Source organism: Panthera leo, chromosome C1 (genome assembly GCF_018350215.1).
Source record: "Panthera leo isolate Ple1 chromosome C1, P.leo_Ple1_pat1.1, whole genome shotgun sequence".
Taxonomy (NCBI): domain Eukaryota; kingdom Metazoa; phylum Chordata; class Mammalia; order Carnivora; family Felidae; genus Panthera; species Panthera leo.
The window spans coordinates 17,577,479-17,592,959 of NC_056686.1; the positions used below are offsets into that span (position 1 = coordinate 17,577,479).

General features: G+C 51.3%; 1 protein-coding gene across 5 annotated transcripts; it reads right to left on the reverse strand.

Moving 5' to 3' along the window:
* Nucleotides 1–193: 193 nt before the first annotated feature.
* HMGCL (3-hydroxy-3-methylglutaryl-CoA lyase) lies at nucleotides 194–15,262 on the reverse strand. Of its 5 annotated transcripts, none has more exons than XM_042949735.1 (10): nucleotides 15,163–15,251; nucleotides 13,226–13,429; nucleotides 11,537–11,620; nucleotides 8,795–8,902; nucleotides 8,031–8,126; nucleotides 6,382–6,530; nucleotides 5,403–5,466; nucleotides 3,766–3,954; nucleotides 2,305–2,430; nucleotides 194–1,037 (listed from the first exon to the last, which is right to left on the reverse strand). In XM_042949735.1, the coding sequence occupies exons 4-10, from the start codon at nucleotides 8,861–8,863 to the stop codon at nucleotides 936–938; spliced, it is 795 nt and encodes a 264-aa protein (XP_042805669.1). In that variant the 5' UTR covers nucleotides 8,864–8,902; nucleotides 11,537–11,620; nucleotides 13,226–13,429; nucleotides 15,163–15,251; the 3' UTR covers nucleotides 194–935. The 5 variants fall into 5 exon arrangements, with proteins under 5 accessions (XP_042805669.1, XP_042805668.1, XP_042805666.1 ...); XM_042949734.1 differs by having other exon boundaries at nucleotides 13,226–13,507; nucleotides 15,163–15,246; XM_042949732.1 differs by lacking the exon at nucleotides 13,226–13,429 and having other exon boundaries at nucleotides 15,163–15,262.
* Between the last annotated feature and the right edge of the window lie 219 nt (nucleotides 15,263–15,481).

A 15,481-nucleotide genomic window follows, 5' to 3' on the forward strand; every position in this document is an offset into this window, starting at 1 on the left:
TGTGCGTAGGAAGTCCTGACGACCCGAGCAAACAAGCCGTGCCCAGCCCGGAATGCCCTGGGCCTGCAGTCCAGCGAGGACGACTGACGACGGTAACGCCGGAGCTGGAGCCCAAGGCGCCCGGACCCGCGCCTCCCGGCTCTCAGGGCCAAGAGCCTCAGAAACCACCTCTCCGCGGGTTTCTGGCCAGACCTGAACGAGCCCAAAGCCACTGATTTCCAGTCATTATGAATTTGGGGCCCGGGTGGGGAAACGGAGGAAACCCAGAGGCCAGTAAACCAGCTCAAAGTCTCCATTTTCCTCTCAGGATGCCATGTTGTAAAGGTGGTTTATTCCCCACCAGTCTCCCCCATTCGTACACACATCTGCACAACGGAATACCTGAATGCTTCGTGTCATTAAACCTTTAATTACATAAGCGCTTTTCGAAAATCATGCTCAGAGTGGAGATTTTCCAGAGATGCCAGAGTTGGCAGTGGCCACCAGAGCAGCTCAGCCCTCGCCCCCTCTGCCGGCTTGGGGAAAAACTCCACGCCCCTTTGCTCTACGGAGTCAGTGATGGCCCCAAGGCCATGGCAGGGTAGAGCTGTGTAGTGTAGCTAGCTGACAGATTTCACCCAGAGATGAGGCCGGAGCACCAGGGAATGGGTTCCAGGGGACCCCCAGGCATTCAGCTCCTGGCGGGGGGTGGTTCATGGGGCAGGGAGACCTACAGCCCCCAAGGCTTCTCACTCACACCTGGGTCTGGCAAGGAGGCCTGAGGCCAAGCAGCTCCTGCCCTCCTGCCTCCCTTCTGCAGGAGCCCTATGTGCAGACCCCCCGGGAGGTGCCTGCTCCTGTGAATTTCATTCCCATTTCCATGTGCCCTGTCCGGAATCATTCACGTGTGCCCCTCTTGCCCACATTGTCCCCAGCGCTTGAGGCAGCAAAATGGCTCAGAGTTTACAGGTAGCCTGAGCCACTTTGGAGCAGGTTTTTCTGTTCAAGGCTTGGCAGATAAAGGCCCCAGCTTCCAGGAGCTTCTGGAGGTTCACACCCTTGGAGAAACAAGTGAGACGATGCACTAAGTCATGACCTGCCTTCCACACCCAGGGAAACAGACTGGACAGAAAGCTGATACTGAGAAAGTAAAGGTGAAGACAGACCGGGTCTTGTTCCTCTTATGGTGGGACCCCGACTGCCCACAAGCCTGTATCCTTGTGCCATCAGGGGTTATCCCTGTGCCTCTCCTTGTATGTGGAAATGGTTTCTAGTGCTGCCACCAGGGCAGGAATCTGGTCAGTCCTGTGTGGTACCCCATCTCCAGCGCCCAGCACCCGGCCTGGCCTGCAGTGGTCAAAAACTCCATATTGAAGTAATAAAGACCACAGGCGGAGAGCTAGGACAAAAACACCAGCTCAAAGGGCCACCCTGGAAACCTCTGTTCATCACGGTAGCTCTCATTCACTGATGCATTCTATGCTCTCAGCCCTGGGCTGCACATTCTCCCATTTTCCCATCGAATCCTAACAGCCCTAGGAGATAGGTGCTGTTATCATCACCATTTCTTAGGCCCAGGGAGGTGAAACAATTGTCAGGTCACACAGCCCGTGAGTGACAGGAGTAGGTTTTAAACCGAGTTCTGTCTGGTCCCAAAGCTCAGACGTGGTACTGCTTCCAACCCACCACTGAGGGCCCTTAACTGACTCTGATGGAGCCCCGGGAAGGGCTGGCTACCTCTGCCCTCATTCTACACGGAGTGAAACAAAGGTGTGGGGGGAAATGACTCAGGTAATGGATGTGACTCCTTTCAGGGCCCTGTCCCTACACCTTGGTGCCTCCTCCAACTGACCTGTCCAACTGAGAGCCTGGCCTTGTGGCCTCCATCAACCACACTCTGCTACCTCAAAAACATACAATAGGTGTTCCTGGGTGGCTCAGTCGGTTAAGTTTCTGACTCTTGGCTTTGGCTCAGGTAGCGATCTCACGGTTCGTGCGTTCAAGTCCCACACTGGCCTCCACGCTGACAACACAGAGCCTGCTTGGGATTCTGTCTGTCCCTCTCTCTCTGCCCCTCCCCTGCTCATGCGCATTCTCTCTCAAAATAAATAAAACTTATATTGGAAAAAAAAAGTACAATAAAACATCCCTAACCCCCTGAAAGCCTTGCCCTCTTAAGTGCCCTCCCTACACCCCCCCCCCCAAAAAAAAACCCAAAAAGAAAAACAAAAAAAAAACCTAAAAACTATCAGCTTCTGTCCTCTGGCTTCAGGGAGAGCTCTAGTCAGTTCAGGGTTGTCGCCACCAGGGGGCAGGCATGCTTACCGTGTGAATGCCCAAGCCAGACAGCATGTAGACAAGGTCCTCAGTGGCCAAGTTTCCTGATGCCCCCTGTGCATAAGGACAGCCTCCAAGTCCTGCCACAGAGGCGTCCACAACACTCACTCCCATCTGGAAACACAAGGGGTTGAAACATGGCTGTCATTGTGGGGACCAGGGCCCTACAAAGCCAGTCTTTGCAAACCTCCCAATCAACTGCTGGCTGAAATTCCACTGAGAGTTATTCTTTCCTTTGGCTAAAAATTCTGTTACTGTTCCTCCTCCTAGTTCATGGAACAGTGTGAATCTTTTTTGTGGACACTGTTTCCTCTACCAGGGGTATCATCCCTGGTTCCTTTCATGCTGGACTCCTCACCCTGAAAGGTCTCCTCATGCTCTTCCTGGACACAGACCTAAAGGAAGTACCTCTCACTGCTGAGATTTCAGACCCCTGTTGTTTACTGTGATTCATTTATCCACCCCTCCTCCCCTGCCCAAGGCTGTTCTCACTTCAAGTTGGACCTCTAATCCCAGAAGGCCTTATCCCACAGCCCTGAGTCAGTACTGCCCACTTGCCCCTTTCCCTCTCCTCAAACCTCCCAGACCTTAACCTGGATACCCACATGGAGAAAACAGACCCAGAAAGTTAGAGTCATGTGGCTTAGAGACGTGAGCTTCTAGGAGATAAGAGGGGGAAAAAAAAAGAAGAAAAAGAAAGGAGAAACAAAAGAGAAAAAAAAAACCAAACAACCCAAAGATGGCCCAGGATTGCTTTAGCTAACATAAAGAAATAGGTCAGACCTTGACCAATGTGAAGGCAAGGTGGCTTGCAGTCAGGCACTCAGAACTCTCCTTCTAGGGCTGGCCAGTCCAGGGAATCCTTCTGGGCCAGCCCACAAGAAGCAAACCTCAAGGGAAACCCAGCCTGAGGCCTCGGTTCAATCTTCGGGGAACAGCACGCAAGGCTGCAGCGGAGTGACCTTTGCCTACCCCTACTTCCGGTCTCCTCGTGTGCTCCCCGACAGCCCTGTGCACACTCCCCGGGCCAGCGCACGCGTCCTCCCTGAACCCCGTCTCAGCCTTACAGTGGAGGGCTGCCTAGTCAGCTTTTCACTCCCCTTTTCAACTGCTCACCTCTTCACAGCCTCCGAGCCTCATTCAAGCCTCTTCTGGCAAATCCTCTCTGGCCTTCTTGGCTGGGATGGAGGCCTTCCTCAGCCTTGTGCTTCCTCTCTTCCTGTGATCTGTCATAATGCACGAAGGCTACCACAAAACTCCCTTGGCTGTCTCCCCTAAGGCCCTTCTAGGCGAGGGTCACATGTCTGTGTCCACGGTGGCCAGGCAAGGGCCCAGCACACAGGTAATCGGTGAGAGCTTATTGAAAGAATACATGAACCTAGCTGGCCTGCCACTATGCCCTTTAGGAGAATGGACACAGGTCTTTCTCCCAGGACATGCCCTGATTACCTGCAGGGCCATCAAGGTGTTGGCCAGGGCCTGGCCATAGGTGTCATGGCAGTGGACGGCCAGGGCAGCCACGGGCACGTCATACATGACAGCGGACAGCATGTCCTTCATGATCCCAGGGGTGCCCACGCCGATGGTGTCCCCCAGGGAGATCTCGTAGCAGCCCATGGAGTACATCTTCTTGGTGATCTGGGGAAGCAAGCAAGCAAGCAGTACTTGGAGGGCACTGGATTCTCCAGGTCCGGGGCCCAAGACTTCAGACGCAGGGATTCTTGGCCTACGCGGAACATCTCCACGTCCGAAACACTAAATTCCTGTCGCGTCTTAGGCCCCTTACGACTTTCTGAATGGCAGTGACAATAACCTTTCTCCTCACTAGGTTGCTGAGACGTGAGGGAGCAGGGCCAGCCGCTGGAGCAACCCCGGGGCTGTGACCCTGTGCCTTCCTCCCCGGCGCGCCTCAGACTTCGGTCCTTCACTTCCTCCCTGTGCCACAGCCAAACACTGGACCCAGGACCATGGGTTCCTGTCACGTAACTTTATCCTCAGCAAGATCTGTCACCTTGTGGGTCGGAGGTGCTAGTTATATACTGTCAATAGAAGTACACAACTGTTTAAACTTTTAGAAGCCCATTTGCAAATCCCTAAAACCACTGAAAATCCAGGGCAGCGTGTGTCCCGCTTGAGGAGACGCTGCCCCACCCTGCACTGCAGAGAAGGCGGAGGGGATGACAGGGCCGGGGACGCAGCGGACGCTCGGCCGAGGTGCGCCAGGGGGATGCAAGGGCGAGCCCCGCCGCCCGGGCAGCAGGCCGAGGACGACCCGTGGGGACGGAGGCCGCAGCGAAGGAGCAGGCTCCGGCGTGATGGACACTGGTGGCCGTCCCAGTTTGCCCGGTCCCTGGCTGGGGGCGCCGGCGAAGGGCTGACCCTCTCGGAGCTTCCATTTCTGCTTCTGAGAAACGGCGACGAGCCTTTGTGGGCTGCGGTAAGGACTGGCGGGACCGGCGGCCGAGATGCGGCGTGCAGCCGCCGCCCTCAGCAGGCACCTGCCCGGACGCTCCCCACGCGAGTGGGGGCACAGCAGGTGGGGCTGAGACCCAGCTGCACCATCTACAACCTGTGCGGCAAGTCGTTCGGTCTTCGTTTCCTCGCCTGAAAAATGGGGTAACACTAACACGACCAAATTTTCGGGGTGACTTTGAGGGCTAAGGGGCGTGAGCTCTTGGGTGGCTCAGACTCCGTTCCCACATCGTGCTCTTCTCAGTGCTGACTTGGTTACTGCTCAGAGGGCGCCAAGGACGCGGCCTCCCCAAACGCTGCAAGGAACCGCAGGCACCCCGGGGGAGGAGCCTCTCATAGATCACCTCAATTATCACCAGTCCACTGACCAGACTGGAAGCCGCATCAGAGGTTTTCAGGCTGGGGCGGAAGGTGGGGGCTTGAGAGAATCCAAGCTGCACTGGGAGGCGGGCCTCCAGGAGCAAGTGCTGGGCTGTGCTCCCAGGGGGAATGAAGGAAGGAGCTGGGTGAACGAACGACATCAGTGACCCACCAGGAAAGGGTGGTGAGGAGGACCTCAGGGGCAGGCAAGGGAGACGACCCTCAGAAAACCCCGCCCCGATACACACACACACCTCAGCTACTTTAGCCGGGGAGATCTTCCCTTCATAGGGGCATCCAAGCACACAGGAGACATACCTGTGGGAGGACAGGGGAGGTATGGTGTCAGTTCCCCCGAGCTCCTTGGCCAGCAGAGCTGACGCAGGGTCGAGGGTTGAGGGTTGCTGTTTCACATACACCCCTGGAGTGGGGCAGGTCAAACGTCTGGGTGAAAGGCGAATTCGAGGATGTGGAGTCAGAATGGTCATGCCGTGTCACGCCAGGAGGGGGCAGTGGAGAGCCAGGGCAGGGAGGGGACTAAAAGGCGCTGTTCAGGAAGCTGGGGCTGCTTAGGCCTGAGGAGAGAAGCCAGAGAACAGCCGGGAGAAGCCGGGAGAGGGCAGTAGGACAGGCTCCGGAGCCACAGGGTATGCGGTCCCTACTCACAGGAGGGGGCCAAGCATCAGCTGCTCCGGTGAGCTGCTCGAGGATTCATACGTACACTCATTTACTCAACTGCTATCTACTGAGTTGCCCACTAAGTGCCAGGCACTGGGTCATGTGGTGAGCAAGACGCCAAGGTCCCTACCCTCACGGAGTCTGTTTCCAGTTAGGGAGAGAGCCAAGAAAAGGGCAACCCAAGGGGTGGATGCGATCATCTCTGAGTGACTGCTGTGAGGGGAAGAGCGGGGAAAGTGACAGGAGCGGCTACAGGCGGTCCACGGCAGCCTGGGTGGCCCGGGGGAAGGGGGGCGGACCTCTGGGGCTGCGATGTGGGAGCTGGGGGCGGGGCAGGAGAGCTGCTGGAAGAGCATTCCAGACAGAGAGAAGAGCGGTGTGGAGGCCCCAAGATGGACGAATGGGGGTGTTCAAGCCACAGAACAAAGGACAGGTGTGGAGTGTGGGCTGCCTGCACCCAGGATAAGGAGTCTGTGGGGACGAGGGTGTTGAGTCAGAGGCTGGCCCCATTCCAGAATGGTGCCGAGGGAAAGGCACTGATGTGGTCTCACTCACCCGCGCACAGGGATACCAGCGGCCCGAGCCGCCCTCAAGATTTCATCAGCGCGCTGTAAACTCTCATCAATGGAGCAGTTGGTGTTCTTCTTAGTGAACTGCTCCGAGGCAGCTCCAAAGATGCTCACTTCCTTGGCTCCAGCAGCAACCTGCCAAGAGCCGGGTGAGCCCCTTTCAGCCTTTTTCCCTTCGAGGAACACCAGCTTGGCAAACACTCTGGTCTTATGGCAAATTTTATAATATATGAATATTATGGGTTGAATTGTGTCCCCCCACAAAAGATTTATAGAAGTCCTAATCCCTAGTACCCCAGAACGTGGTTTTATTTGGGAAAAGGATGGGTGTGTAAGTAATCAGTTAAGGGGCACCTGGGTGGCTCAGTCGGTTGAGCGCCCGACTTCAGTTCAGGTCATGATCTCGCGGTTTGGGGGTTCGAGCCCCGTGTCCTGCTCTGTGCTGACAGCTCAGAGCCTGGAGCCTGCTTCGGATTCTGTGTCTCCCTCTCTCTCTGTCTCCCCCCGCCCCCCACTCACACTCTGTCTCTCTCTCCTTCAAAAATAAACATTAAAAAAAAATTTAAAAAAAAAAAGTTATCAGTTAAAATGAAGTCATACTGGTCTCTACTTCAATAGGACTGGTGTCCTTCTAAGACGGAGGCCATGTGAAGACACACACAGAGGAAATGGCCGGTGAAGACGGAGGCAGAGAGAACAGAGTTGTCCTCCCGGTCCTCAGAAGGAACCAACCCTATTAACACCTTGATTTCACACTTTTGGCCTCCAGAGCTGTGGAGAATACATTTCTGCTGTTTTAAGCTGCCTAGCTTTTGGTATTCTCTTATGGTAGCCCTAGGAAATTGACACTGTGAATTAGATCTTCATTTAAAAAGACACCACCACCTGGGGTGCCTGGGTGGCTCAGTCGGTTAAGCTTCTGCCTCTTGATTTCGGCTCATGTCATGATCTCACAGTTTTGTGAGTTCGAGCCCTGTATCAGGCTCTGCGCTGGCAACACGGAGCCTACTTGAGATTCTGTCCTTCTCTCTGCTCCTCCCCTGCTTGCACTCTCTCTCTTTCTCAAAAATAGAGAATTAAAAGCTTAAAAAAAAACCCCACCACCACCCGTGGCCTTCCCCCAAAGGCCAACACTACCACTGCCATCACCACCCTGCAAATCACCCTGAAGGACAGTTTTCTGCCTAAATTCAGAATCAACATCCCCAATGATGCTTTTGTCCTAACTTGTAAGAAAGTTAGCAGATACGAGCAACCACTGTGGGGAGCACGATTCCTTTTCTCTAAAGAGGAAACGTGTATTAACAAGAGCTAACATTTATTAAGCACTTACCTTCTACCAGGCTTTTGCTAAGCAATATAGGTGCATTCTATCCTCTGAAATCCTCCCAGCATCAGGTAACCATGATTAGCCCTATTTTACAGGCCGAACCTGAGGCTCAGAGAGATTAAGTAGCCGGTCAAGATCAGAGAGCTGGGGGTGGCAGGGCCTGGTCTGTCTGACAGTGCTCATCGTTACTGGAGAAAGCCCTTCAGACAGACATCCCACAACAGGAACTGGGGCTCAGGGACAAGACAGGGACCGATGCTGTCTATCTCATTTCAGAGGCCCCCGCCATCAAGCTAGTCTCTTACCGCTGCCTGGAAGCCTTTGATATTCGGGGTCAGGACCGGGTAGTTGACGCCAGGAAATTTCTGGATGCCCTTCAAGACTTCAGCATTGTCAGCCATCTGGGAGCCAAAGGAGACAATGCCAGGTCATTGCCAAAGGCAGGCAGAGAGCTCAGGTACAGAAAGCGTTTTTATCACAAGATCTTTGTTGTCCAGAACCCCTGGAAAGGAAGTCCTTTTGCAGAGCCGCGTCTTCCCAGTGCTTTACTATTTGTTTTGCACTGATGGGCCAGAAGGCTCCTCGGTGCAGGTAATTCCCCCAATTTCTCCATATGGCTAATACTGTCAGCTTTACATAAGCAGGAAAAGCAGCAATGATGCTGCCAGCCATTTAATGAGAACATGCTCTGTGTTATTTACTACTCAGGTAAACAGGATCTTTCTTCCCACTTGATTGTTTCTGTGAAGCAGCAGTTGTCTTTCCCTTTTACAAACACAGACACCACATCTCTAGACAGGTCTAGAGATTCTAGACTTCCAGAGCCAGAAGAGACCTGAGAGGTCACCCTCAACCTGGAGAGGGGAAGACCTCAGCAAGACCCCCAAGCAAGGAAGGGGCAAGCCTCCTCCTTATGTTCCTGTGCTGCACCATGCTACTAGAAGTCACCTGAGACCAAGCCAGAGATCAGGAGACCTCTGTTCCCAACTTCTACCTACTTTCAGGGCAAATGCAAAACTTTACACCTCTTTCATCTGAGAAACGCCTGTTACTGAGGGCTGGGGCTCACCTGGGGAACCCACTTGGGGGACACAAAGCTGGTGGCTTCTATAACAGGGAGTCCTGCTTCAGAAAGCATGTCTATCAGCTTGATTTTTGTAGGAGTAGGCACAATATTCTGTAGAGGAGACAGAAACACCAGAAAAGACAGGTTAGCAAAGCTGGGAATACAGTGGTCTCAAAATGCAGTGCCCGTTAGTTCAAAGCTCTGCTTAAAGCATGCACTTCACATTGGGGCGCCTGGGTGACTCAGTCGGTTAAGCGTCCGACTTCGGCTCAGGTCACGATCTCGCGGTCCGCGGGTTCGAGCCCCGCGTCGGGCTCTGGGCTGATGGCTCGGAGCCTGGAGCCTGCTTCCGATTCTGTGTTTCCCTCTCTCTCTGCCCCTCCCCCGTTCATGCTGTGTCTTTCTCTGTCTGAAAAATAAATAAACGTTAAAAAAAAAAAAAGCATGCACTTCACTATCTCAACTTCTAAGCATGAATGAGTTCACACGTAATCCTTGCCAGTAGGTGGGGCACATCTTCAAGTTCTACAGATAGCATTTTGCAGTGGAGGCAACTTCTCGCCTGAAAAGGTGTAAATATTTACATGGAAATGATAATTTTTCTGCCTTAAAGGCTTTTTCTTAACTGTTAATTCATGAACCCACCATAAACAAATTGAGATCAATGTGCGATGGCTCGAAAGGGCAGAGATGACTAACTCTCTGGGTCCCAGGAGATGGGGCCCCTAAAGTATCACACTGCCCCCTTTTCCACCTCCCAACTGGCTCAGGGCCTCATCCTCACATGGTCAGCCTACTGCTTCTTTCTTTCCCTCCCCCACCTCGCCTAGTTGCTCTACTAGGTTCTATGGATCCCCCTTTCCAAATCCACTGTCATTCTCCCATGTATATTACGGCATGGTCTCACTCTACCAATTCATCCCACAAGGAATCCTTCTAAAACAGTCTCTATTGTTTCACTCTCCTGCTCAAAAGCCTTCTATGGCTCCTTAGTACTTACAGGTTTAGGTAAAAAATCCAAGAACTCAGTCCTTCTCACCAGGCCCGTCCACCCCAACCCCCTAATTTCTCTCCAGGCCCGTCAACCCCAACCCCCTAATTTCTCTCCCATTGCTTTACCTTAATTCATTCCGTAATTTTTTTTTTCAACTTTTTTTTTTTTTTTTTTTTTTTGGGGGGACAGAGAGAGACAGAGCATGAACGGGGGAGGGACAGAGAGAGAGGGAGACACAGAATCGGAAACAGGCTCCAGGCTCCGAGCCATCAGCCCAGAGCCCGACGCGGGGCTCGAACTCACGGACCGTGAGATTGTGACCTGGCTGAAGTCGGACGCTTAACCGACTGCGCCACCCAGGCGCCCCCATTCCGTAATTTTTAAGAGCCCTCCATGTTCCGGGGATTGTGCTAGGTGCTAGGGATACAGCAGTGAGCAGAACAGAAACGATTCTGCCCTCACAGAGCTTACAGTTTATTGTCAGAAATAAGCTCTCACTATTAAAACTTGGCTTTTCAAAAAGAAGAAAGAAAGAGAAAGAAAGAAAGGAAAGGAAAGGAAGAAAGAAGGAAAAAAAGACATTTCTGATTGAAAAAATAATACATGATTATTTCAAAAAACATGCCAAAACCAGAAGAAAACCATCCTTAAAATCTCCCAGAGATAACAACGGTAACACCCTGATAATGTAGCTTTCTAGATCCATGTAATCCAATACATTAAACACTAGCTATATGTGATTATTTAAATTGACATTAATTTAAGTTACATAAAAACAAACTTTCAGTTCTCCAGTCACACTAGTCACTTTTGTTTTTCTTTCTTTTCTTTCTTTCTTTCTTTCTTTCTTTCTTTCTTTCTTTCTTCTCTTTTCAATCTTTACTTATTTTTGAGAGAGAGAGAGTGGGGGCACATGTGTGAGCAAGGGAGGGGCCAAGAGAGAGGGGGACAGAGGATCTGAAGCAAGCTCTGTGCTGACAGCAGACAGCCCGATGCGGGTCGTGAACTCACGAACCATGAGATGATGACCTGAGCCAAACTCGGACGCGTAACTGACTGAGCCACCACAGCACCCCACGTTAGCCACATTTCAAGTGCTCGATCGCCACATGTCCAGCACAGCTCACATCTACGACGTTTCCATCTTCACGGAAAGTTGTACTGGACAGGACAGTTCTAGACTCTTTTCTAGGTAGATGTTCCCACACACATATAAACTTTTTTGTTTCTTACGTAAAAGTGTAAGATTAAAGAATATACATATTATCTTATCATCAGCTTGAGTCACTTAATATACACCTATATTAATAATAACTTCATAATCCATTTTATGAAGTCATTTAAGTACTTGATCTAACATTCCCCATACTGAGCATTTAGGTGGTTTCCAACTGTTCTGTTGTTACAAGGGGGTTGGAAGGAACATGTCTAAGGCTAAATCTTTGCATGTGGCCTTCATTACTTCCTTTGAATAAGTCCCCTTGCGTGGAATTGCTGGATAAAAGGCATGCTCTCACCTTCACTCTACTCTCCTGCGGTCTGCCCCACTGGGCCTTGAGATGTTCCCCCTGGGGACACCACACCTGTCGCTCCACCAATTTAGATTGCTTTACCGTCACAGGTGCCTGCCCGGCCTCCTGGACTTTGGCTGGGACAATCGTGTCTTGCACAGCTCTGTCCATCCCGGCTGTGCCCACCACAGGGAGCTCTTACTGCCTGAAAAACCTCTTTTGGATGATTTCCATCTTTACCTTTTCATTTTGTAGTCCGTCTCGGGCACCAACTTCCACAATTTTCACTTGCTTTGGGAAAGTATCCGCAGAAGAGGTGCTGACCTTTGGTTTAAAAGAGGAAACGAAAAGTAACCAGAAGAGATTGTCCCAAGTCCCCAGGGGGACAGATCTAAAAGAATGGATCCACCTTCACTGAGACAAGAAGCAGTATTTCTCACTGAACAGTAAATATTTCTCACATTTGGTTCATTTTAGAATTGAGAACAAAAAGAACAAAAATGTTTCACTGAGGAATGGGCAAGAGATTCATGCTCCTAGTAAAAGTCCATTTCCAACTGTCTGTCAGCGGAGCATTTAGGTTGTTTTTTACACAAACCTATTTGCTCCTCCTAAACTTAGAAGTCCCCAAACAGAACTGTTTAAATTCTCCTGAAGCCCCATCTGACTTCATGCTTTCTCAGTAAAAATCATCACATACATTCTACTGCTTAAGCCAGAAACTTGACTCATCCCCTGACCCCACTCATCATGGGCTAGAAGGTTATCATTTGGCTCCTACTAATCCCAGTGAACTCATTACTTGTTTCTACTGTCCCACACCCCCCCCCACCTCCCAGTGAACCCATTACTTGTTCCCACTGCCCCACCTTCCCCAGTGGGGTAACTACACTGCAGTCCCAATGGCCTTCTTCCCACAGCAGGGCCTCGAGGGTTACTGTTCCCTCTGCCCAGAATGCTCGTCCACATCTGGCTCCTTCTCACCTTTCAGCCAGATGAGCCTCTTCTGACCACTCTTTGTAAAGCTGCCAATCCCCTCACCCTCATCATTTTCCGTATCAAAACAGTAATTCCTTCAGAGCACTGCAAATAATGCCTACTCAATGTTTCCCTCAATAGAATATAAGCTCTATGAGGCTCAGTCTCCACCTCCACTCCATCCCTTGTGTTTGGCACTGTGCTTGGCACACAAAGCAGGCACTCATTAAAAAGTTACTGAAACAACAAATAAATGCATGAAGGGGCATAGCTGCCCCAGAGGAGGGCAATTACTAGGTATGGGGAGTAGTTCGTCTTAGACTTCGTGGGGTTGGGGGATAGAGCAGGACTTGTTCTGTTAGTCATAGGCTGGGTGATGACAAGGAAGGGGCTTGAGGGGAGAGGACACCAACAGCTGAACACATTAAAAAAAGTCCTTGAGTCTCCTCCATTTAAATTCTGCCCCAAATCTTCCTCTCCTTACCACCAAGTAATAAACAAGGCTTTTCTCCCCTGTCTCCTCTGTTCTTCTTCTTTTTTTTTTTAAATTTTTTTTAATGTTTATTTATTTTTGAGACAGAGAGAGACAGAGCATGAATGGGGGAGGGGCAGAGAGAGGGAGACACAGAATCGGAAGCAGGCTCCAGGCTCTGAGCCATCAGCCCAGAGCCTGACGCGGGGCTCGAACTCACAGACCGCGAGATCGTGACCTGAGCTGAAGTTGGACGCTCAACCGACTGAGCCACCCAGGCGCCCCTCTCCTCTGTTCTTCTTAATACTACAACTCTTCAAATTAACTTTGTGTTACCATAATTAATCTGGATAAACATACTGCAATGAGGCCGCGGGAGAGAAGTGCATTGGGTAATCTGCTGAGGATCGCCAACTCCTGAAACCCTTAAGGAAGGAAACGTTCCCTGCTATGAATCAGCTAGAACTTGAACAACTCACCTGAACTGGCCTTGCTTTTAGTCAGAGACTAAGGCGATGAGCCAATGAATTTCATGAAGTCAATAGGAAGGTCTCTGCAAGTTGAATGTCACTACAACAGGGATGTTCAGCCTATGCTAGTCCACTGCCCTAAATGGATCCCATTGGAATGTAAGCTGCATGAGGCAGGGACTTTGCTTTATCCATTGCCGTATTTCCAAGGCCCTGGGACATATACGGGTTTGACAAATAACTGCTGGATGTTGTTGAAAGCACGCAAGACCCGCTTCCAGTGTCCTTTTACTAGAAAAGAACAGACTCAATTCCACTTCCTTCCCCGTAACAAGTCTTCACATAATAAAATAATAATCCACATTTATTAAGCATTTAATATTTGCCAGGCACTCATCAGCGCCTTTTACACATTAACCCATACCATCCTCTCAACCTCATTAGGTCGGCCTATTACAATCTCCTGTGAAGCCCAGAGATTAAATAACTCTCCCAAGGTCAGATGGTTAGCTGACCCACTGATCGATATCTGAACCTGGCAGTGTAGACGTACAACGCTTGCTCTTAACCCCTAGGCCACATTGCCTCTTTGCCACTTTTCTGTCTCCCCCCCCCGCAATATTCTACCTGTCTTGGTTAATCACTCAGTTCATTCCCTCTGTACAGCTCTGCCCAGAGATGATCTCCTCTAACCACAGAAGTCCTGGGCCAAGCCTCCCGAGCTACGGCATACCGGTACCAACAGTTAATAGCAACTGAAGTCCAGCGCTAACTTCAGGGTCAGTACCGCACTGAGTACCTCCATGGCAGGGACTATCATCATCTCAAGTCCGTTCAGGAAGAAGCAGCCTCAGAAAGATTAGCCAAAATCACACAGCTAGCAAGTGAAGAAGTCTGACCTTGAACCATCTGCTTCTGCTCTCAACCCTATGCTAGTAACCCCACGAAGGGCCTATTACCACCACGTCATCACACATTTTTTTTCACAGCACGTTGATGCCCACCATCTCATTTAATTTTATTTTTCAAGTTGGAAGCACCATCTCTACTTTACACATTAATAATCGGTAGGGGTGGGTGGCCTAGCAGACATTAGAGTGGTCTTCCGAGGGGCCCACTGCCAAGACAGTGTCATTTTCCCCACCTTACTCTTCTAACTCTTCCTAAACAATCTAAGGCAAAAATAACACAACTGACTTATCCCTTACTACGACCTAAAACAATGTCAAATGCTTTACCTACATTTTCCTTCCACTCCAAAGAACCCGGAGGTAATGTTTACCCAAGTTATAGACGAGAAAACGGAGGTTTAGAGAGTAAATGATTGTCACTCAATTTAGAAAGGGGCAGAACCACTGGGCACCAGAGCTCTAACTCTAACCAAAACAATTTATTCAACCCCTTATTCAGCTAGGTCTCCTACACTTTCCCTCCGCTCACTGAGCAGGAACATCAGGCTCAAATATGCCCAAAGTACGATTCCAAGGGAATCACAAATAGTCTTACGCGATCCCAGTCCTACTTGGCACGCTAGGATGGCTCTCCAAGCGTCCCCAAATGCAACCAGAGCTGGCAATGCCGGCGGAGGGAGGGCGAGAGCCTTGCTTTCTCCGCTCGGAACTGGAAGGGTATTCGTGACATTCGCTACTGAGAAGCCTGGCAAGGTCGGAAGCTCGGAGGGACGAGGTGCTAGGGTCGCCGGGAAGAGGCCCAGGTCTCCATGACCCGGGCAAATCGTTCCCTATCTCCGGGCCTCAGTTTCCCTGTGCCCCTCAAGGGATTTGGGCGGGACAAAGAGGATCCATGACTCCAAGGCCCTCCTCCCGACGGTGGCCTGAGGAGCTGTCCGGCTTCGGCTCTCAAAGAGCAGCCGCCACGGGCCAGGGCCCCGAACCCGACCGTCACGGTGCCTGCAGGGCCACCCCTCGGCGGGCCGGGGCACTTACAGCCCGGAGAGACGCCAAAACCATCAGTCTCCGCGGCAGGACCTTCCTCATTGTCGCCATCTTGGCCCAGCTTCCCCCGCGGACCTCGGCTGAGCCTCACGTGACCGCCAGCCGCCAGGTGGGCGTGCCCCTGCCTTTGGGGCGGGGCTTCGGGTGCGGCGGAACGACACCCTCAGCTGACCCTGTTTCCAGTTTGTTTTTCTTTCTTCTGGCCTGCTGTTCCTTATCCATTACGTTTTCTGAGTGCCTTCTACTTGCCATGGCGAAGTGAGGCTAGGACTATAAAGATGAACAAAAATTAATCAAGGGGTTTGGAGTC

Excerpts from the sequence above, each read along its gene's own strand:
- HMGCL (XM_042949732.1), bottom strand. The coding sequence starts at position 15,222 with ATGGCGACAATGAGGAAGGTCCTGCCGCGGAGACTGATGGTTTTGGCG. Across the intron at positions 11,621-15,162 it reads TTTTGGCGTCTCTCCGGGCT|GTCAGCACCTCTTCTGCGGA; the intron begins GTAAGTGCCCCG and ends TTTAAACCAAAG. Across the intron at positions 3,955-5,402 it reads CCCCGGCTAAAGTAGCTGAG|ATCACCAAGAAGATGTACTC; the intron begins GTGTGTGTGTGT and ends TTGCTTCCCCAG.